At 47.3% G+C, this 22,399-nt stretch overlaps 8 protein-coding genes and 2 non-coding genes across 10 annotated transcripts; 5 read left to right on the forward strand and 5 right to left on the reverse strand.

Moving 5' to 3' along the window:
• Nucleotides 1-241: 241 nt before the first annotated feature.
• Pdw03_1570 (Major facilitator superfamily domain, general substrate transporter) lies at nucleotides 242-871 on the reverse strand (the record flags this gene model as incomplete). Its single annotated transcript, XM_014683166.1, has 1 exon — nucleotides 242-871. One exon carries the CDS (start codon nucleotides 869-871, stop codon nucleotides 242-244), a length of 630 nt encoding a protein of 209 aa, XP_014538652.1.
• A 6,382-nt stretch (nucleotides 872-7,253) lies between these two features.
• On the forward strand, nucleotides 7,254-7,326 carry Pdw03_tRNA158. Its single transcript has one exon. It is a non-coding gene; the product is annotated as a tRNA-Ala (tRNA).
• Nucleotides 7,327-7,813: 487 nt separating this feature from the next.
• On the forward strand, nucleotides 7,814-7,886 carry Pdw03_tRNA159. The gene has a single exon. It is a non-coding gene; the product is annotated as a tRNA-Ala (tRNA).
• A 1,059-nt stretch (nucleotides 7,887-8,945) lies between these two features.
• Pdw03_1571 (uncharacterized protein) lies at nucleotides 8,946-9,545 on the forward strand (the record flags this gene model as incomplete). The annotated part of the gene is made up of 1 exon (XM_014683164.1): nucleotides 8,946-9,545. The coding sequence occupies one exon, from the start codon at nucleotides 8,946-8,948 to the stop codon at nucleotides 9,543-9,545; it is 600 nt and encodes a 199-aa protein (XP_014538650.1).
• Nucleotides 9,546-9,871: 326 nt separating this feature from the next.
• Nucleotides 9,872-10,180, forward strand: Pdw03_1572 (uncharacterized protein; the record flags this gene model as incomplete). Its single annotated transcript, XM_014683163.1, has 1 exon — nucleotides 9,872-10,180. The coding sequence occupies one exon, from the start codon at nucleotides 9,872-9,874 to the stop codon at nucleotides 10,178-10,180; it is 309 nt and encodes a 102-aa protein (XP_014538649.1).
• A 983-nt stretch (nucleotides 10,181-11,163) lies between these two features.
• On the reverse strand, nucleotides 11,164-11,454 carry Pdw03_1573 (Cell wall/choline-binding repeat; the record flags this gene model as incomplete). Its single annotated transcript, XM_014683162.1, has 1 exon — nucleotides 11,164-11,454. One exon carries the CDS (start codon nucleotides 11,452-11,454, stop codon nucleotides 11,164-11,166), a length of 291 nt encoding a protein of 96 aa, XP_014538648.1.
• A 1,262-nt stretch (nucleotides 11,455-12,716) lies between these two features.
• On the reverse strand, nucleotides 12,717-13,313 carry Pdw03_1574 (Acyl-CoA N-acyltransferase; the record flags this gene model as incomplete). Its single annotated transcript, XM_014683161.1, has 1 exon — nucleotides 12,717-13,313. One exon carries the CDS (start codon nucleotides 13,311-13,313, stop codon nucleotides 12,717-12,719), a length of 597 nt encoding a protein of 198 aa, XP_014538647.1.
• A 1,123-nt stretch (nucleotides 13,314-14,436) lies between these two features.
• Nucleotides 14,437-15,381, reverse strand: Pdw03_1575 (3-oxoacyl-(Acyl-carrier-protein) reductase; the record flags this gene model as incomplete). Its single annotated transcript, XM_014683160.1, has 2 exons — nucleotides 14,437-15,272; nucleotides 15,330-15,381. 2 exons carry the CDS (start codon nucleotides 15,379-15,381, stop codon nucleotides 14,437-14,439), a joined length of 888 nt encoding a protein of 295 aa, XP_014538646.1.
• A 1,839-nt stretch (nucleotides 15,382-17,220) lies between these two features.
• On the forward strand, nucleotides 17,221-17,685 carry Pdw03_1576 (putative RNA-directed DNA polymerase from transposon X-element; the record flags this gene model as incomplete). Its single annotated transcript, XM_066099941.1, has 1 exon — nucleotides 17,221-17,685. One exon carries the CDS (start codon nucleotides 17,221-17,223, stop codon nucleotides 17,683-17,685), a length of 465 nt encoding a protein of 154 aa, XP_065957668.1.
• A 2,577-nt stretch (nucleotides 17,686-20,262) lies between these two features.
• Nucleotides 20,263-21,855, reverse strand: Pdw03_1577 (Adenosylhomocysteinase; the record flags this gene model as incomplete). The annotated part of the gene is made up of 5 exons (XM_014683159.1): nucleotides 20,263-20,708; nucleotides 20,763-21,364; nucleotides 21,452-21,578; nucleotides 21,630-21,762; nucleotides 21,817-21,855. 5 exons carry the CDS (start codon nucleotides 21,853-21,855, stop codon nucleotides 20,263-20,265), a joined length of 1,347 nt encoding a protein of 448 aa, XP_014538645.1.
• Nucleotides 21,856-22,399: the final 544 nt, after the last annotated feature.

The following is a 22,399-nucleotide window of genomic DNA, read 5'->3' on the forward strand; positions in this document are numbered from 1 at the left end:
ATGTTATGATTTGCTTTCATCCCTGCATGTCAGGTGCGAGATTCACGCATAAGAAAATTTGAAACTATGAACTTAAGATGCAAAAGATGATGCCGCGTATTTCCCCCCTGAAAAACAACATACAAAGCTCCCGATAGACTTAAACTTTACAATTGCCGCACCTATAGAAGGAACCCATATTAACATTGCACCTCAGTAGTGATATGCACGAGTTCGAACAGTCGAATGATAAAAAGTTCTCTTAATCTTCCATAGCCCTCTCCTCAAGTGCCTCAATCGCATTCTTCAACTCCCGAATCCGATGCCCAACTCGCCTACGCACTTCATCCTTGACACCCTGTGAGATCTCCGCCGGATTGTATTGGGTCTCAACAATAGCACTCTCCTCCGGTTCCTCTACCTCAGACAATGACTCGTCGGTCTCATTCTCAACTTCCCCAGGACGAGCAGTGTAGAGGCTGTACACAGCGGACAGCTGGTTTAGAGCATCGCGGGCAGACTCACGGTCCGAAGCAGCATAGATGGTTGATGAGTCGGTGCTCTCAGTGGCAATTTCGAACTCGTCTTTAGCAACTTCGTACAGCTCTTGTAATTCCTCGACCAGGAGATCGGCTTCGGCTTTTCCGGTAGATCCGTTTCGATCGGCGTAGGTTCTCACTGTGGGTTTGGGGAGCGATGACCGGATAGAAAATGGAAGTTGGCATGATGTTAAGCTATTTCGGACTTTGCCAGTGCTGGATAGGCTATGCAATGAGCGAGAGACGGGATACAGTCGCATTAAGGAGGATGAGTTGACGTGGTGAAATTGTAGTCCTCCGAGGCGCAGGAGTGAGAAGCCACGCGCAGATCGAATCGATGACAGGGCGGACATTCTGGAAATTGATACTAGGGGAGTAAACTAAATGGGAATTGGTGGATTTTTCGGAAGAATACAGCTAAGCTGCCATTGAAGGCCGGCGCTCGGTGATGACGTCGCTATCTGATTGTCGCATCACGTGGGAGTAGGCATTGCTCCCGAGATATCACGACCTCTAGCTGACATTGATCCCCCTGATTCACGGAGATTCACTAAGCAGAATTTGGGCCTACAGCCAAGTAGCCTAATGATGGGGGACTCACTAAAACAAACGACGCTAATCCCGCTCACTTGTCAATCTCTCTCTGTTAATTGCACCGTATGTTGCCTCGGCGTTGTATCAAAAGACAATGGCTTCATTAAGAGTCCTAGCAATGTTGTCCTACAACCTAGTAACCTTAATGACACACTTAAAATCACGTCTTGTCTTAGTGGTATTAGGGGGATATGAAATTTTGATAAAGATAGGTATAGAACAAGCATCTAGAAATAAATTTAACTGAATCCATCTACCTGGTCGAGTATTATAGGATGAGATATAAATTATCGCTGATTATGTGAGCAACATTAATAAAGTACATTTTTGAGAGCTTGATAGTGTCAACTGTATTGAGCGGTGGTGGAAACCCTCAAAGTGAGACTTAGGTGACAGCGATAGGTGAAGACATCATGCTGATCGTGAGAAATTAAGAGACACGAACCCCCACAACTTAGACCGCTTAAGCCCCAGCGATTTAGCAAAGTGCATAGAAATCCAATGGAAGGTTATATGGCTATCATCTCGCCCACGATCGATCGAATGAGATTAGCCGGTGGAGGCCACGATTGATTGCAGCTTCAAGATCCTATAGCTCTTGACTATCTACGCTTTGGATCTTGATATCTCGATCCAAATCAGAAATGGCGTATCCAGGCACCGTTGTTACGGTTGTGATGGCCGGGACGTCGACAAGGATGGGAATAGTGTTGCGTGAATTGTCAAGCACATTGCTTTTATCCACGCCTAAGCCACATCGCCGTATAACATAACTCCTGAAATCTCGAATGTTAACTGTCAATAGAGACAGATGAATCTTCCAACGAATAGCCCAACCATCGAGGAGATCGTGCTGGTTATAAAACCCCATCCACCTTTTTTCGTTGGTTTTTTATCATCAATAGGGTCTCCTATTGATTCATCAAAAGAAAGTATCTATATAAACCATTATAGTTGTGGGACAGTGGCTTAAAGAACGCGGGTATGCGTGAGGTATTGGCCTCCAGATTTACCCGATGCCAGCCCTAGGACGTTGCTTACTACGCATCAAGGAAAGAGCCACATATTGGAATTTGAAATCATTAAAATTATTGACCGGTTCTCTATCTAGTCATGTTAAGTAAATGAAAATCTACTAATTTGGTGATGTAGAAATACTTTCGTGGGGTGCAGCCAATGTCGGAGGATTTCTTAGCCTCATAGAGTGGATGATGGAGATAGTTCGGCCCATTGAAGAAGAATCGATGAAAAATGATTAGAGCCAACAAAAAGCGAGCATTTTACTATGCATATCAGAATTAGGCAATTTTGTATTTGCGTAGTAGGAGCCTTCGGGATTTGTTCCAGGTGTTTTGTGGTGGCCTGAGGCCGTAGTTCATGCATCAGGCATCATGCCCTAGTTTGGCAAATGGTCGGAGATTTGCTCCATGTGCAACATAGAAAGCAACTCTTTCCCTCCTCCTTTTAGATCCTATTAGGTGTAGACGTATTGAGTTTGTTCAACCTATCCAAAATTCGAAATAAGTGTTCACCCCGTAGCCCAGCGGTTTAGGTTGCTGCTGCACTTGTGTTCCACACTCGGTGCTCTTTTTTGCAATTTTTCCCCTGTCCCACCGAAAGGGGAGAGACAACGGCGACGAGATGTTCCGTTAAAGATGGTATCAAGAGGTACCACCTGACGTCCTGACGACTGAGCAACGAGGAGGCATCGGTTGATATTCATGGAACACAAACTCGAGTGGCTAGCTGCTTGGGATGATTTCAATTCTTTGCCCACCTGTTTAACTTTTACTTGGTCACTTAAACGAAACCATTTAATGCCGTGGATTGTAGTAAATCTTCTTCGCCGGTCTGATGCATATTAACCTAGGTGTTACAGGACTTGCTCTACAAATGTACACTTTTCCAATTTAGGGATCTCCGTACTAAATTTCCCTGCGCGACTTCAGCCTATTTCTCTAGTACAGAAGCATTGGAGCTTTCTGTGCCTAGTGATCCTTCTAGTAGGGCTATCTGAAGAAAATAAAAGATGGAAACCCCCCTAGTCAAGTAGTTCAGCTGTGACAAAGCGTCTGTTAATTTTGAAAATCTATCGGCATACTCGATTCTAATCTTCTAGCTCACTATTTGTCGAGCGGTAGAACCTCAGTAACATGGCGGATTGGTCAAGGAGCTGGCTTAGCAAAATTTTCATGCCCGTGAGCTTCAACGCAACGATGCAATTACGGGTGAATTGGAGTGCCGGGAGAAATACACCACCCGCTGCCTTTTTGACAGTGAGCCAAACATCATTGCAATGGTCATTTTTATCTGTCAGCGTCAGTATCGAGTTACATGCATCTCGAGATATGGGTTGAAATTCATCAACAGGTGTATTGGAATGATCAACTAGCACGTAAGGAAGGACTTTGAGATTAAAACAAGAGAATTCCAATTAAATGAACGGCTTTGTACGTGCAACTCAAATTAGAACATATCTCAATGGAAGGCTCAAACTCTCATAAAAGCCCATTGTCATACATTGATCGTCACATTGAATTACTCGGTATGATCGCATGATACCAACAGGCTGAGCGCTAGTGCTCCAATCAGCAACCAATTCCAGCGAAAGGCAATAAATAAATATCCAACCTTTGTGGTGACTTATTTCGAATCTTTAGCAAAGGTTCTGTCGAAAAATTCAGCGGCAGGGGCGTCCTCCTTAGGAGGAATTCCATCAACGTAGGCCTCGTTGAACCAATAAGCTGCAGCTGCCTCCTTGGGTGGGCTAAGAGGGACTGCAACCGCCAAAAATGCAGAGAATATAACCAACAAAGCAGACGAGGATCTCATTCTGGCAAGATGAGACAGAAAATTTAGGCCTCGCTGTGTGTAAATTGGATCTAATAAAGACGCAGATTGTGAGTAAAAGAGTATAGGAAATAGCCGCTCTTTATTAAAATTTTCAAGCAGGCACTTTTCTGACGTCGCAGATGCAAATTTACCTACTGAAGCAACCAACCAAAACCTAACTAACCAGATAGAAGTATGTGTTCCACCAATCCTCTGTTCATGATTGAAAAATGCGAGGCTAACAGGTAAGCCGATGTCACCATGATTTTGATGCTTTTATGCCAAAATACACACTGTGTGTTATCAATTTTAGGGTTGGCAACCCCGTTATGAGGATGTTCTCTTGGGAATGATCTCTAGCACGAGAATCAGAGTTACATTAATGAGATTCATGGTCAGCAAACCCACTCCGTACATGGTCCACAAACGCTAAAAAAAAAAGATTACTCCGTACGCAATTTTGTGATACGTTCACACGTCCTACGGTTGTATCACTGGTGGCAGATGTCATTCCAATGGAAAAGGGAAATTTTGCATGGTTGTAGCGGGTGATCCATCCAAGTTCAGAATGGCAGACCCTTGAAAGCTTTCAAAACGTACTTTGGGTACTTCCACTTCAGGCTTTGGGAGTCATGGTTGAGAATTGGTCGAGGCTGTCAGCTCCTTCTTTCAACCTGCTCCAGGGACTTCCTAACACTTTGGGTCACCTCAACAGAGGACTCAAACACCTATTTTAGAACAAAAAGCAAAATGGTGGCCGGATCGTCTTATATGAGGGTGCTGCAATCTCAAGAAGACCTCTCAGCGGAAGAAAATGGAGAGCAACAGAAAATGCTTCTCAGCAGGATAAAAAGCACCCACTTTCATTGGCATTGCTGCCAGACCCAGTTTCTGACGGCCATTTCTATTGCATTGCTAGGAGGAGCCTGTTTGCTATTTGCAGTATCGCTTACCGTTCATGCACCCAGTGATCGAAAATGTGCGGTGCAGTTATCATCCTACTGTGGGTTCTGAGTTGTCTAGCCGAGTGATCCGAACCCCCTTGAATGATTTACTAATCACGACCATTCTAGCTCCAATGCTTGAGGCAGTGGAATATTACGAGGTCGACTGGGCAAACGGGTTCCATCAGGAGTCCATCTATCGGGGATCGCCGACTCCGAAGTTAGAACTCGCATGGGATCGTCTTTGGAGACGTAAGTATTGCAGTAGATGTCAACTTTTGGCCAACCCACTGAAGATGCCTAGAAAACGATATCAACGTTCCTTTAAACAAGTTACCCTCGCTCAATCGGTCGATAGATACGAATTGGAAGCAAACATCCGCAAATTATGGCGGAGGCGCCGAAGCTAACATAGAAGTGTTCCATCAGTTACATTGTCTGGTTTGTGGATAATCACCTACCTATGCATCTGATTTGGGTGACTGATTTTAGTTTCTCGGATTAGAACATGATTCGACAGTACACGTACCTGGATTCCTACGAAGTGCTACCGGAGGGATTTCAGACATCCCAAGAGATCTCAAGAATCCATGTCGACCATTGTATCGAGACCCTTCGTCTTCATCTCATATGTGCAGGGGATGTGACGCCCGTGCTGTTAAGGTTGAATGAGTCGAAGCCACTAGGGGCCGAGGCAGATTTCTCGACACACCACAAATGTCGCCGATTCGACAAGTTAACCGAATGGATGAAGGAGCACGCTGTGCCTACAGGGAAGTTTTGAAGATCCGTTATACGTAGAGTTGCTGCAAATAAACATTTGAAATTCCGACAATTACTCAGACCATGACTATGGCAATCCCCAGGTTCCAGCCGAGAGGGTATGAACTAAAGCTAGGTTGAGCTTGATGGATTGAATGACTGCTTAATTATTTAAATTTCGCGGGATCTCGGAGGTAGAACAAGATCCAAGTCAACGATGTAATCCTATCAAATTGGCTTTACCACCTCCGGGATCTCATTGAAATATTCTTCGTCTACCTCCAACTCCGCCAGAAGGTCCATAGCGTCTTGCCAGAGTTGTGCTAAGCGCTGCTCCAGGCGCTGGATAGCGCGGCAAGAACGCTCTGGATCTGTTCGGTATGGAAGTACGTTGACCGGACGCTGATATCCCGTCTACTTACAGCTGGATGGGAACGTGCATTTTGCAGTGAGGGAAAGGATCTCTAAAGGGTCATACAATGATGTATAGAATGGTAAATTTGCCTCGCCGCATCTTGGTATCGCTAAGCCCTGATCCTTAGTTGTTGGATGCCTCAGGCATCACATGTAGGATAGACCAACTAGATAGTCTTCCTTCCACTCTAACCTTCTCTCTCTCCCCGTCCATCCAATTGAATACTGTTTTACCTGCATAAAGATAACCCGGCAAAGAACAAGGTTCCCCTATTTTTCGACGGATTTTTTTCCGTTATACATAAATAAACAAGAAAACCGAGGGGGTAGGTTTCTTTTCAAAAATCTCTCACAAAAACTCGATTGGCTCAGCTGAATCCTGAAATCTGTTCATTTGGCCAAGCCAGACAAATTTTGTTAGAAATATACCTCCAAATCAAGCGCCATCAGAGGACATACTTTTCCACCGATAAAATGCGCCCATAGTTAGGTCAGCTATTTGTTTCCCATCTTCTCAAGGGCTTCCAGGGTGATGTTTGCTCAGGGGTCCTCTTCTTACATCCAGTTTGGCAGCGTGTGCTCATACATCTACCTTGCTGAAATCGTGGACTCTCACCAGGACTCCGGGTTTACATCGCTCTGATTATGTTCGAGCTTTTTACTTCTCCTATATCTGATGGTCCTCGTTGTTTCCAGTCCTGATTACCCAGACATGTGAGATCTAGGCCTCACTCTGATCTCCTTTCGCTGGGTAGCTGCGATTTCGAAGCTGGCGCCGCTTTGCAACATATATCTTTTGCTCGACAGATGTTGTAAAACAGAAAACCATGCGAATTTTCAGTACTAGTAGCTGATTGTTATTGTGTGAAACTATGCCAACGCCAATGACCGTCACAGAAGGTTTCGGCATAGCTTTTAGTGACGAAGTAGTGAATTTATACATCTCTTTGACTAGGCCCATAACACTAGATCCAGTCTAGCTAACCAAGGATTGATGCCATTTGTGGAAAGAGTTGCTAGAAAATCTCGATCGCGCTCCAGTTTTTCAAAAACTAATGGGCTTGTACAACGCCTACTGTCTCGCTCAGAGCAAAACCTGTGCTCAACTACAACATAAACTGTCTCTCGATGGGCCATTTTGAACTTGAAATATCATTCCAAACCCCCATAATTAGTAATATTCGCTATTGGGCGCGTAACTCAGTTGGTAGAGTGTTCGCTTTGCATGCGAAAAGTCCAGCGTTCGAATCGCTGCCCGTCCACTTCTTTTTTTTTCGACTTGGCGCTTCCTCCAGAAGGAAAATAGTCTGTCTCTTCCGCCACATTGAATGTTTCAATTCGCGGAGGCTCGTAAAAGCCCAAGTGGCTTATCTCAATCGTTTTTTACAACGTAGCGCTAAAGCCAAAAGTGAAAGGCTTAATTTCATCGAAGTATTTTATCAAAAGCTTTTACGTTACTATACCGTAAAATGAACACATAATCACATCGTGTTAGTTGCAGAATCTCAACAATTTACGCTTCTATTAAGAATAGTATACTAAAAAAGCAATCCCTATTAGGTTTCAGTCTATACTAGTGCTAATAGGGATTACCTATTTTTTCGATTCTCCCTCTACTCCCGGGACAAACAAGAGGGAGACTCGACAATAACAAATTCCACAAGCCTATATTGGCAAGTCACTTAGAACGTGTTTTCGCAAATCTTTGTTAGTCAGGTATAGAAAAAAGACAACTTGTGTAACTCAACTGGGCGCGTAACTCAGTTGGTAGAGTGTTCGCTTTGCATGCGAAAAGTCCAGCGTTCGAATCGCTGCCCGTCCATTTCTTTTTTTCGACTCCACACTCTAACCAGGAGGTCATAGGCCTTCGGTCCCCTGTTCCGCCACGTTAAACAGGGCAAAAACAATCACCCCAAGTGTGCAGGCAGGTGGCAGAAACGTCTGATGGTATAGCGCTCCTCAAAGCCACCAGAGACAAAAGCAGGCCATTTTCTATGTTCGTGGCTCGCTATCACATTTATGCTCTCGTTGAACATAGCTGCGCATCCTTGAGGATTCAATCTGCCTCCTAGGAGGAGATAATTGGGAAAAATGGATCCCACGTCAGCAGTATGTTTTGGTACAGTCAGTTGACTCGTATTAGTCTAGTTGTATTTTAGAGCTTGTCTTGCATCTGAGCACCATTTAAACCCTTGTGGCAGGACAGCTGAGCCCTGGCGTCAATCTCGGAACTACAGTATCGTAACTCAACGCCAGGTGACGCAAGACCAGAGTGCGCATAGAAAAACGAATGGGCCACTTCAAAGTAAGAGGAGGCTACTAGGAAATGTTGCCGGTGTAGCGTGTTTCCTCTGGTACGGAAAGGGATTCCGAGGTAGAACTTCTTTCAGTCTTGTCAGCTTCACAAGTGAATGTCGTGACATTGGGGTTTGGATTGTATTAAAGCGTATTCACTAATGAGTTTGTTATCTGATGACCTCACGTGTCTCTTTACCTGTCTTACACTACTTGGTTGTCTTATCGGACAGTGTGTAGGGGCTTCCAACCTCCTCCCGGACTTCTGATCTTTCACTCTTCCGACAGAAATTCAAAAAAAGGCGCCGAAAAATAGACCAACCACCCATGCCATATGGGAGTTGAAGTTTCTTTCATCATATCAAGCAACAAAGCTAATATCGCTTTGTTGATGTAGGTCTTCTGTGCCGCGCAGTAGGATCAATGAAAACTCCTTCCATGGAGTGAACAATAGTCTTTGTTGGGGTTGCATTTGCTCTTTGAATCGAATCGAGCTAGTGCCGATTACCATTGCATAAATACTGCCGATGCTCCTATTTCGAGTACACACCAAACGGACAATTGAATTGACTTCTGTATCGTCCAAATGCTTCAACACGGACTTTATCGGGTCCTGCGGATATTCTGGATTACTTTCGAGTTTTGGTTCAACGCTAATCAATCTGCCTTCCCCAAAAGCCAAGTCCGAAGGAGTGGTAAGCTCTCAGAATCAACTCCACTTGAGACCCTGACTATATCGTTTGGTGCCCCAGAACATGAAAGGTCGTCTTTGGCTTCAAGCGAATCGAAAACCTGGGAGAAAATCTACAAAGAGGAGTGCCTTAGTTTCAAGGCCCGTCTAGAGATCCAAGCTCAGATCTTGAGAAACGATCCGGCACGTCAAGGAGTAGATCGTATGAAGAATGTTCGCAAAGAGCTAATCTCACTTTCCCATCAGGCAGAGCGAATCAAAGAGGCTGCATTTGAAATGATCGACGAGACCCCAGATAGTGTATATGTCCGCAACGCAACTCCTGAGTGGCTCTCTACCTGCTCCGGAGATCCGCAACTAGAACAGGTATGTATTAGCATGGAGTACAGCTTGGACCGACTTGCGTTTGAGCTTAGATCCGATCCATCCATGGACCTTATGGTTGCCGGACACCTTGAGCAAATGACCGAGGATATTGAGATGGACTTTCTTTAGATAGTGCTAATGCATTTACTCCTTCTTGACCTCTGATAGACAATCGAAATTGTTAAAAGAGGCGTCTGCAGAAGCGACAATTAATTCAATTTCGGTGTCTCTTTCGATCTCTCAAATGGTTGGTATCTTGCGTCATACTGAGAACGTAATAGCTGTGATATTACTAGTAGCTTAGAAGCTTCAATCAAGCAGCTCGATCCTTTCTTCTCTTTCTTTTCTCTTTCCTTTCTCTTTCATCTTCATTTTTCATTATCCAGTCTATCACTCATCAACTCTTCGATACGAACACCCATTTTTCTTCTATCATACTCTATCCGCCACTTGCGATGGCGACAAACAACTGTACCGACTATCGAGCCGGTAACACCAAACCAGGCCCCCAAATTATTAGCACTGGCCAACCACTCGGCCATCCAGATACTGAGGATCTTGATACTGAAGATGTCGATCCCAAAGATGACAAGGTCGACAAAAAAATCGACCTCCTCGATAGTGCAGCCGGGGGTGCACCAGACACCCAAGGGTCAAACCTACCAAAGTTGACCCAAGTCATAATCACGAACGTGCCTCGACTGAAGCCCAACTCAAAGGACCCAGAAAGATGGGCTCTTCGCGTGAGATACGCACTGGCCTAACTCCGACTGCAACACTTGGTCAACAGCAGTGTGCCCCGGCCAGCTAGAGGCCAAGACCACTTCTATAGATGGGTGCAATGGTCACGTACTGTAGCCAGCTGGCTATGTCGCCAGGTTGATGAAGACATCCAAGAACAGCTCCAGCGTCTCCGCAAGATGCCTAGCATAGCGGACGTTGTATTCGACAAAATCATGAAGGTGGTTCGAGGGAGTAACCGGGTCGTCAATGCCAGTGTCAGAGTCCGCAACTACGACAGCCAAAAGAAATCGGACCTGGTAACCGTGAGGAGGTACATTATGGCACACCAAACTCCGTTTCACTTGCTCGGTTCGAACTTGCTCCCTGTCTCTTCTTTGCGCTAGCGACATCGTCCCTTTCCACTCGATCTCTGAGTTTTGAGTCAATTAAAATAAGAACTTTTAAATCAGTTGAATTAGAAAGCTCTCACTTGAAAGTCCTACCATAATTGGACTAGCACCAGGAACTTTCACACAAGCCCACAAAAACCTTTTCAAATGAATTGGCCATCTAAAGACATGGCGAGCAGCCGATAGAGCTTGTCCTATCTATAAATTACGGAGAGCGGTGTTCTCAAAAAAAATAACTGCAATATAAGTATATCTCTTTCTGTCCACTTTCCTGCAACCGTCATTCAATCATTTACAGTAACCTTGGAAAGTCATCACCCAATTTATTGATACGCGTGTCCAGTTCGTGCCCTTTCCTCTAACCATGCCTTTCCTCGGGCCAAGTAAATTACCAATACAATATCATCTCTTTTAATTTTAGGACCCTGGGACCAAATCAACAAAACATCTCAATCTTGATGTACGGGAGAGTATCCGATACTCCTGCTGGCCAGTGGTACCCTTGGTATCCTTCTGCTGAGTCTAGCTTGGTCCGTTGGTGGGGTAGTTCTGCCAAGAGCCGTAGTCCTCTTGCCCTAGCTGTGGCACTTGTTGTCCTGGGAGCTGAGAGTATTCTAGGCGTTGCTTTCCTGGAGCGTCTGGTCTGTGTGCCATTGTCCGTTGGCATCAGTCCAGCCGTTTTGGTTGTTCTTGCGCCACTGGCTATTCTGCTCAACCTGGCCGTTTGGGTTGTTGCTGTCACCGCCGTTGTTCGCAACGAAGACACCATGCTGCCACTGACCCTTTCGGTACTGTCCACTCGGATCCCACTGACCAGCCAGATCGTTGGGGTCAATGGGACGTGCCACGACGCCTAGTGGCGAGACTGCCAAAAAGAGGAGGCTGTTGATGATGGCGTAGCGCATCTTGGAGGAGAGGTGATCAAGGAGATTAAGACAAAGTGTGGAGGATTCTTCGCGTTCAGAAGTACTGTTACGATGGGTAAGTCCTCGAGATTGTGTCCGTTGGAGAGAGTACGATCGCGGGTCTCTATTTATATCTGAAGACATCCCAACCCCCGTCTTGACATTATGTAGCTCAAAGCTGCCACTCAATAGCATTTGGGGTTTTTGACAAGAATGCTTGAGGTCGTCTCACACCATTCCTTGGTGAGGATGGACAAGGATTCATGCCGCAAGGGGTACTGGGGAAACGTTTAGTTGATAAACAGAGTGGCTAGCGGGGGACAAGCATTCGGGGGCGGGATGGTCTCAGTCGGCTGTAACAGATAAAATACAGCAATAAGATCAAAACTCTCTGACTGAGCATTCAAAGACTTGTGTGATGAATCTCGTGTGAGCCTGCACAGAATCCGTAGATCCCGTCCGCAAGGGGATCATGCACATTCCTCGACGGTCATCCGCAGTCAAACAGTGCTGATCTTATCTGGGTCAACAGAGAAAACATGCTGAAGCCACCTCAATGCATTTGATACCGTCTTCTATAGTTGAACCCCCTGCGAGGGGATTCTCATGTTGACCATGCAACCACAAGCAGGAGACTCAGGGGATGACAAAACGTGTGAGACATGTAGGGGACACGGGGCTGCAATCTGGCGAGTGTCAATACCTCAGCCTGATACCGTGAACAAGGTATACTAGCGCCGACAAGAATCTTCACCAGTCACTTTACTATAATCATGACTGCTACCATGCGAAGGGTGAAGGATCTTCCACGAACAATAACTATGTCGTCCGCCACGACGTGTGTGTGTTCTTGTCATTCTCTTTGGGTGATACGACTAGATTATTTCCCCCAAACCATGTTGCCTCGGTGTTCTTCAAAAGCAGATGTGCACGGTCGACACTGCAGTGTTGGGTCAAGTCTGGATCTCCCCTGAAGATGCAGAATCCGGAGCCTTATATTGATTCCAACCATTAACATCGAAGTAAGACCTTTAAAGAAATTCGGCGCTGGGCTGAAGAGAAATGTGAACCCCCTTCAGAGGGTTTGCAGCCATCATCCCATGGTGACCGAACCAATAGCCACATGCCATGATGAACAGTTGGTGTAAGCTTTGGAATTAGCGAGATATTTACAAAAACAAAAAAAAAAATTATGCAAAGTTACTTGGAACAGATCAATCACAAAGCGTGATTTACCCCTACAGAACAATCATGCCCTCACTTCAGTCAAGATTGTAAATACTCAAATCCTCACTCATCCCTGGCAAAGCATACACAGCACTCTCCTCTCCACCAAGAATATGCAACGGCCAGACCCCCCTGAACTCCATTCCAAGTTTCTCCAAAGTTCCCCGACTGCGTTGATTTGCAGGTGAACAGAATCCAAACACAGCGTCTACCCCAAGACACGTTTTCACATACTCCAAAAGAGCCGTCGCTGCCTCGGTCGCATACCCCTTCCGACCTTCTTCGGGTAACATGGCAAACCCGATATCGGGGGCAAGGTAATGGGGGTCTGGTGGAATCCCCTTTAACAGCGATACAACACCGACCGGCTTCACGCCATCGTCGGTCTGTCGCGAGACTAGAAACATGCCATAGCCATAGTAGGCGTAGCTTTTCAAGACTCTGTTTTCAAGGAATGATGCTGCCTTTTCTGGTGTGGTGACTCCGGTGTCTCCGCAGGAGCTGATGAAATCCTCAGTGTTCCAGAGTTGGACTAAGAAGGTACAGTGGGCTGGGTCGGTGGGGTTGAATGGGCTGATTTGAAGACGTGGGGTGGGAATTGTGAAGCCCGGTGGGAAGGAGAATCCTGGCATCGTGGTTGAGTAGTCTGATGATACGCGATTTGATTCTAGCGTGAGAGAACAGACAACTCGTTCCAACTTCTTGGGTCTTGATCTTCTCTTTTGTCGTTGCTTCCCTGGGGTTTCAGATACCACCATAGAATTGTTGATGAGTCACACTTTGGAGGTCCAACACCCATGAAGCTTAGCGCTTACAAGGGTAAACAGCCGGGCTGCATGGCGCTCTCGTCTCTATCAAGATGGAGACAGGTGATAGGGCAAAGTATTCCAGGAATACAGTTGGTAGGTGGATCTGTTCGGAAAAAGGTGAACACACCTACGAATCCACATCTCAAATTATGTACAACATAGGAACGCTCATCTAGGCACGTGATAAGTTAGTCGTAATATTTTGTCGTGCGCTGGATTCAGATAATCTTGATCAAATTGCCCAATACATGCAAATGGAATCTCATCGGCTGGTCATGTTAGGGGGGTATCTACATGGCTGTGCAGATCCAAGACCACCGCCATGGTGTCCTTCTGAGCATTGGGATTGATCTGATATTGTTAACTCCACAGAATCCACTACAAGATGAGTTCGTGGGCGTTGTAGGAGGCTGAGAACTGTGGTGATGAAGTTATCAATCACACCTGGGCATCCATGGATGACCCATGGCTGGACCATGTCAACGGAGGTGATTGCAAAGTTGTCAGCTTCACATCTCTTGTTTCTCGAATTACCTCGCTTTCGGCTGAGTGCAGATAGCAACCTTGAACTTACAAAATGGCCACCCTTAGCATGCCGATCCCAGATGTGACGACAACGTTCAGCAAGATGGATCCTCGAGAGAAGGCCTGTCATAAAATGTGAACCCAAACTTATCAAGACGCGTGGAGAACTTTTAGTTTGTCTACCTTTCTTGCCTGGGATAACCCTGAGTCACTGATATATTATTCAGAGTATCGACAAGACGAAGGGTATTCCTCTCAACACCAAACATTACGGATTCAAGGACATAAACAAACCGAAAAACAGAATGAAGAACAAGAAATGATTTCATCAAGGAGTCATTTGTGACTGGGACATGAACGGGTTGATATAGCAAATTTTCATGACAAACCACTTAAGAGTGGCGGCCACCTGCGCCTGTTCCTATTGTCCCATCTTCATGCCACCGTTGGCACAGACCACACTGCCAGTGCACCAAAGACCATCAGGCGTACACAGCATGCCAACGACGCCCGCAACCTCACTGGTGAAAGCCGGTCGACGACCACCCATCTTCTCCTGGATCAACCGCTTCTGCTCATCGGTCAAGCGACTCATAGTGTCCGGATTATGCACATCCAACTTGCTCAGAGGCGTGTTATCCTGGTGTCCTTGGATATCCTTCCAGAACTGCTCTCCGGTCGCAAAGTACATATCACCAACAACCGGGCCGGGGTTAACAGCGTTCACAGTCGCACGGTCTGCCAGTTCACGTGCCCAGGTGCGAGTCATCGCCTCAACAGCAGCCTTGGTACCGCCATAGATCGACTGACCTACGAACCCGAGCGACGAGGATACACTGGAAATGCTCACGATACGACCGCTTCGGTCGGTTGGGAGGAAGGGGGCGCATGCCTGTGTGAGTAGAAGCGGGGCGAGGACATTGATCGCGTAATGCCAGTTGAAGTGCTCGGCCTCAATAGGGCCCTTGGTGGCATCGTTCAGGTTCCGATCTTGCGATACGCCGGCATTATTGATCAGGATGTCGATCTGAAGTTTTCCATCGGTACTGAACTGTTCTTGTGCAGCACCGATGATGGCTGTCACGGCTTCGGCGGGCGTGCTCAGATCGGCTTGCACGCTCTCACACTTGATGTTGTGGCTTGTGGCTAAGAAGGAGCACAACGCTTCAGTGGGGGCGCGCGAAGACTCCGAAGTGAAGTTCAGAAGTAGTGAGCAGCCTTTTGAGGCCAGATTGCGGGCAATTGCTTCGCCAATTCCTGTGTAGATGGCGCGTTAGCTGAATCTCGTGGTATGCGGGGAAGGCCATGATTTACCCCGCGATCCGCCAGTGACAATGCCGAATTTCCCTTCAAGTACTCGAGCCATTTTGGATGTTAATGAGGGAGAGGGAAAAACGAAGAATACGAAATTGATTAAGGAAGGGTATGCTCACCTCTTTGACCTCTTTAGCCTCTCAGTTCTTATTTAGCCGAGTGTTGACCCCCATGCCGGAGCAAAATTGCCCGTTGGAAAGTGACGGAGGAATTGCGGGTAAATTCCACATTCGGCCCGAATCGTCTTCAGCCGGTTGTGACAACGATGTCCACACTAATTTTTGACGGTCTTTTACGAAACTTGACGGGCAAGTTCTGGATTGAATCTGCAATTTTTCAGCTTTCGTGCAACTACTGGCCTAAAGAGCGTATGCAGCGCAAGGCTTGTGCACACTTGGTGCGGTGATTGTTTGTTCTGTTGGCACTGTTTGCATTGTTTGCCAAGCGCGGAGCGGGGAGGGACCCACCCCTTTGTTCCTCCTCTTCCTCTCTTCCTTGCGTCTTTCCCTCCCTATTGCTGGAGTTGTTAATCAAATGTTCTTTTTTGCTTCAAACGCTGGCCGGTAATAGCACTAACTGCATGATCAAGAGTACAGAGTCCACTTTTTAGTCACACATTATCCCGATGATAACCATGGAGTGTAATAGTCCTACTCAGTATCGTCAAGCAGCTGTGAAACCTTGGCCATTTCGCGGGAAGGTCATTTCATAAAAATCATCACACAAGTTTGAATTGGCTCATCTGAGTGGTGGGCAAGTTACCAATGTTTGAGACTACAGATAAGAGATCGAGTGGGTTGAGATCGCTGGGGGGGGGGATCGCAAGTTCATTTGCCGAACAACGCGGATTTAAATTTCGAGGTTCCGAGGTGATAGTGTCCAGAATTTGAGGCAGGCATCGAAGTCAAGTCAAAATCCAAAGATGCCGTTGTATAGTAGGAATAGTTGAGTCAAGAAGGACACCATGGAAAGTGGGATCACGCCAAGATTATGCTTGAAGAGAGCAAGAAGTTTTGCGATATCTAATACGTTCTGTTCCAAAAGATTGATTCTCATTTATAGGTTTCAATCCCGAGACAAGATGAAATTTCACCCCTCAGTCACAAGCCACTGGTCACCAACCCTAAAACCAGTGGGCCAAGGATCAGTTGGATCCAAAACATATCTCTTAAACGAGTTAATCCAAGCACTTCCCTTCACAGTCGGTTCGATAGCGTCGTATTCACCCACCTTCGTCGTGCCATGGATGTGACATTCGAAAGTGCTCCCAAAGATACTTCGGTGGGTGAAACGCTCACCAACAGCGAGCTGGCCGCGTGCATGTAGGATTGCCAAATTGCATAGCTACCGGTGCTGCATGGGCATCAATCGAATCGACCCGGAGAAACCACAACTGTGTTTGTGGCTTCCATTGTCTCCCAGTTCATAGGCTCTGTACATCCAAAGCTAAACAAACACCCCACCAATTTTCGACGAAGTGACGGACAAGGTCTTTATCTCAGGGGCACAAAAAAAATGTTCTGAAAGAACTTAATGCGACTCCCGCTTAATGACATGTCCAAATCAAATCGACACTGGCGCTGGCGCTATCAACTCACGCTCTCATGTTTTCGACGCCGAAGCAATCGGAGCCTGGCGAGGGCTCGAACGGGCAATCGCGGTAGCTCCGCCTAGGTCGAAAATCTGGATCTGTATTGATAGCACATCCGTTATCTGGTGTATTAGGGGGAATGCCTCGAACTCCTCGCAATGGGCATTTTTAGCCTGCCACCGGGCTATGGAACAGCACAATATCAGTCTCCGATGGGCCCCTGGGCACACTGGGATAGAAGGGAACGAAGCTGCTGACACCTTAGCCGGTGAAGGCGCGCTACGCGGTAGTGCTATAGGGATGGAAGCCGAACCCACGATTAGCGGGATCCGATCCATCTTCCGGGAACTTCGGAACGAGGCTCGCTTGCGCTGGTGGGACACGGTCTCTCAAAAACTCTCCCAGTGGTACCGACGCTGGTCAGACACCTACGAGATTGATTCACCGCCGGAACTCGAACCCCGACGACCAGCGCTCCACCGCTGGCTTGCCCTCCGCTCGTCGCATGGCGACTTCGACTGGTACCACCGCAAGTTCAACCACGAAGACGCCAAACTCGACTGCTCATGCGGCCGCCGAAAGTCACCAGAGCACCTCGCTCTCTGCCACAAAACCCAGAGGTCTTTCCGACACTGGCCAAAACGCCCCCCGACACCTCCAACCGACAGGACAGAGGCAGTCGCCTACCTTCGCAGCCTGGACCCCAAGCAGTTTGTTGAACTACTGGAGCTCACAAGCTTCTACTCGCGGGTCTGCACGAGGTAACTCCTTCATTTGTTTCCTCAACAAAGTCTTTTGGCACCCGCCAATCACCACACACCTGGACCCCCCGGGACCCCCCGGGACCCTCACCCCCATGATGGCCGGCTCACACGTCGGAGACAGCCGTCATCAACTGGCTACTCAGCCCTCGCATTTACGAATGCATGAACTGCAATCTGTGGAGAAAGATCTTTGTATTATAGAAACCATAGCACTGCACGTCCCAATACCCCATGGGAGGTCGCGGGAGCAAGCGAAAGCTTGCTCCCTGCCGGACGTTAAATATATCTACCTACCTACCTACCTACATGTCCAAATGATGCTATGTTGGGTCAACCCAAGAGCTGAAAGTCGGTAACTCGACAAGAAGCTCAGAAAGAAACCAATACAAAGGATTGTAGGCTACTATAAACTTGAAAACGGCATGCGGTTCCGAACCTCACATCTGATAGCCTCGTGAACCCTACCGGTGCAGCTCTTATCTTTGAAGAACAACCAACGTTCCATACCGGTTGACTACTCATGTTCGTTCCAATCTAGCTTTATGCTGTGAAACAGTTGACGATACGATGTCTGAAATCAACAACTCCCCACGTTGCTAGGGTGTAGCGCTTCTTAGACACACTTTTGTTTGTACTCAATGCCAAGTAACTACAACTACACATCGTCTTCCAACATTCTTACGAGTGCTTCTCCCCGTGTGAAAATTGTCTTTTGATTTTCTTGAGCTTAAAGATTTACTTATTCTCATGCCCTTACCCCATTGTTCACTTCTTACTCCACCCGCCGAACGAACAAGCCCAAAAGGTCGCCAGCCATTCTTCGAACCAAAGCCCTAGATCATCCATATTGAACACTGGCACAATTGTCCTCAACGTCAGCATTTACTTAATTTCACAGTCCAATCACACAATTATGACACTAGGGCGTGGAGATACAGACATCTTTGGAGAGGGCACCAATTTCTTTTGAGCATGGACGCCGTCGTCAAGTAGTCCTTCAGATTCATCTGAACGATGTCCTAGGAATAGGCGGCATAACGTGAGGTCTCGTCCAATTCCAGTTGTTATGGTATAAAACTGCTTGTTCAACGACGGAGAGAATTAACGAGAGTATGCATCACAAACATAAGGAAAATGCCAGTCTAGCTCAGACAGCCGATGAGTTGAAAAATCGGGTTTGCCATCTCAAATGCAGACCAGGCCATAATCCACAATCTAGGCCTTCAACAGTTAAAGATGAGATTTTCAAAAGTTCTCAAATGCTGACAGACTGCCTGACTGTGAATGGACATCCTTCATTAGATCTCTTGACGCTGCACTGCTGGATGCGCAACACCAGTTCTACCTTGAAGATTGCAGGCTATGCAACCGTACTGTTCGTGCTCAGAGTTCGGTTGGGATGCCACTATACACAGCCCCAGAAAATAGTCCACACGGAGTCCAACCACACAAGATGACTATCTGGTTCCTTTTGGAACATTTGTATGGACACTTGAATACCACATAGTGGCGACATTCACTACACTTCCGATACTCAGGTTCTATTCCGTATTTCTCCATTTCTCCTTCCAATCCCCAAGTTGAGCTTATCGGAATATAGATGCATAGACGCAGCATCTCCCAAGAAGACGACCCTGCCATTACTGGAGCTGCTACTTCCCCTTCCCCCGAGTACATAACCACTTTCACACCCTACTACACAAAGGAGTAACCCAACTCCATTCATCCTGCCAACTTCGCGGCATCCTTGCCGTCAGCAGCGGTGTGCGATGCTCTACCAGTCGGATTCCCAAAAACTCAACATCTCAACCATGGCGTCTGGATTGGGTTTCCTATATCGGCGAAAAAGACACCAGCTCAATGTACAGCATTGTTGACATCGCGAGGCGAAACCGTGTCTTATAGCGTGTTCTTGGTGATAATGTCGGGGGGGGGGGGGATGACGAATGCGATATTGAAACGGGAGCAAACGGGGATGGTGGATTTATCTTCTGATGTGAGGATTAAGATTTCCATGTCCGGGGTTATAACCCCTGGTGTTGTGCGTGCGAGGGAATGTCTTGATGAGGTCTAGAAACCAGAGGTAGATGTGGTTTTGATTTCTACGTTGGAGAGGTGATGGGATAGTGCGAGATTCGTGTGGCATCAATGATCCCGACTTGGCAGTGGCGGTAGCAGATGAACGAGTCAAATGGATCCACGGGAAATCGATCCTACGGGATGGCCGGGAGAAGGTGAACAAAGACAAAACAAGAGAATGTTGACGTATAGCTTCGATTTGTTGAAGTTCTACACTATCATAATCGGCCCATGGAGGCCTACACTCCGAAATAAGGTATCAAGAATAAAATCCCATCACGCAGTGTTGAATGCAAGACCATCCCAGGTCATCCCACGCCAAAACAAAACATTAAAAAACACACCTCCGGTGCAGGCCACTTTTTATGCCGTTGAAGGACAACCACTTTTGAGTTCTTAGTTGATGGAGAACCCGAAATGCCAATCATAACATCGTCGAATCATGTTGAAAGTCTATTTCCCAAGATCATCATCGAACGCAGACGGAAATGTAAAGAAATTAGTAACGGTAGATCTCAGGCTTGAAGGGGCCGTTGATGTCCAGGCTGAGGTATTCGGCCTGGACGGGGGTAAGCTCAGTGAGCTTGGCGTTGACGTGTTCCAAGTGGCAGCGAGCGACCTGCTCGTCGAGCTGCTTGGGCAGAACGTAAACACCGACGGGCTTGCGGCCACCGGCACCGAACTCGACGTACTTCTTGCCAAAGGCCTCATCCTCAGCCTTGAAGAGGGCAATCTGGGCAAGGACCTGGTTGGAGAAAGAGCAGGACATCACGAAAGAAGAGTGGCCGGTAGCACAGCCAAGGTTGACAAGACGACCCTCGGCGAGGAGGATGATATTCTTGCCGTTGAGGTTGTAACGGTCAACCTGGGGCTTGATGTTCTGGACAGACTGAGCGTTGGCCTTCAACCAGGCGACGTCAATCTCAATATCGAAGTGACCAATGTCTGGAAAATCGTCAGTTTCAATCCTCAAGCCAATTGTTGTCTCAAACAACTTACTGCAGACAATAGCGTCGTTGCGCATGGCCTCGAAGTGACGGCCAACAAGGATGTCACGGCAACCAGTGGTGGTGACGAAAATCTGACCAACAGGGGCAGCAGCCTCCATGGTGTTAACCTCGTAACCCTGGACGGCAGCCTGGAGGGCGTTGATGGGATCGACCTCAGTGACAATGACACGGGCACCCATGGAGTGGAGAGCCTGGGCACAACCCTTGCCGACATCACCGTAACCGGCAACGACAGCAACCTTACCAGCAATCATGACATCGGTGGCACGCTTGATACCATCGATGAGGGACTCACGGCAGCCGTAAAGGTTGTCGAACTTGGACTTGGTGACACAGTCGTTAACGTTGATGGCGGGGACCTTGAGCTTGTTGTCCTTCAGCATCTTGTAGAGGTGGTGAACACCGGTGGTGGTCTCCTCGGAGACACCGAAGCAGTCCTCGAGCATCTCGGGGTACTTGGTGTGGATGAGGGAGGTGAGGTCACCACCGTCATCAAGGATGAGGTTGAGCTTCTTGCCATCTTTGAAGGCCTGAAGCTGCTGGTCCAAGCACCACTGGTACTCCTCCTCGGTCTCACCCTTCCAGGCGAAGCTGTGGAAAACAAAGGTTAGATGGAAAGTCCAGAGAAAACAAACAGCTGCGAATTCCTCGAAAGATTTAAGAAGAATCAAAACTTACACAGGGACACCGGCGGCGGCAATGGCGGCAGCGGCGTGATCCTGGGTCGAGAAAATGTTGCAAGAAGTCCAGGTGACCTCGGCACCGAGGTGAGTGAGGGTCTCGATGAGGACGGCGGTCTGGATGGCTGAAGAAGCGGTCAGCACAGGATTCTTTTTGTTGATGGATCAATTCATACTCATGTGAAGACAACCAGCAATACGGGCACCCTTGAGAGGCTGGTCGGCACCGTACTTCTCACGGATGGCCATGAGACCAGGCATCTCAACCTCGGAGAGCTCGATCTCACGGCGACCGAAAGCGGCCAGCGACTATGGAATGGTCAATGAGTGATGGGGAAAAATGGGTGATTGGGAGAGACATACGAGGTCAGCGACCTTGAACTTCTGTGCGGGAGCAGACATTATGTAAAATATGTATCCAAAAACTGCTGACTGTTAGAGAAAAAAATCAAAAGAGATTGTAGGTACTGACTGACCAAAGGTGTATGAATGAGAAAGAAAGAGGAAAAAGGGAAAATGAAAATGGAGGGGAAAGGAAAACTCTTGGCTTGGGGATCCACCAAGGTCCCAGAGCGTGTTAAGTACTGATACCTACAAAATGAGCACTTTTAGACTGCACAATCAAGTACTGGTACTTTGCAACAGTTCTCCGGTCTCCGAACGGAATAGTGGGCTGACTGATCGGGGCGGGGTCTTGCTTAGTCAGGATGTGCAGCCACCACTGCAGCCACCCAGTCACGTGATAATGCCACAATATACTCTAATAAGTACTAGTGCGCTTCCGGTGGGGGCCACACATCTAGATCCTATCAAAGTGCAGAACAGAGGCACGTACAGGCGACGAAGTGTGCCAGCAGGATTTCCAGTCCTATTGGCTATCACTAGAAGAAAACAGTTTCCTAGGTATGATGCATTGCCTCTTCATGTTCATGCTGGGGCCTTGCTG

This window comes from Penicillium digitatum, chromosome 5, assembly GCF_016767815.1.
Source record: "Penicillium digitatum chromosome 5, complete sequence".
Classification (NCBI taxonomy): domain Eukaryota; kingdom Fungi; phylum Ascomycota; class Eurotiomycetes; order Eurotiales; family Aspergillaceae; genus Penicillium; species Penicillium digitatum.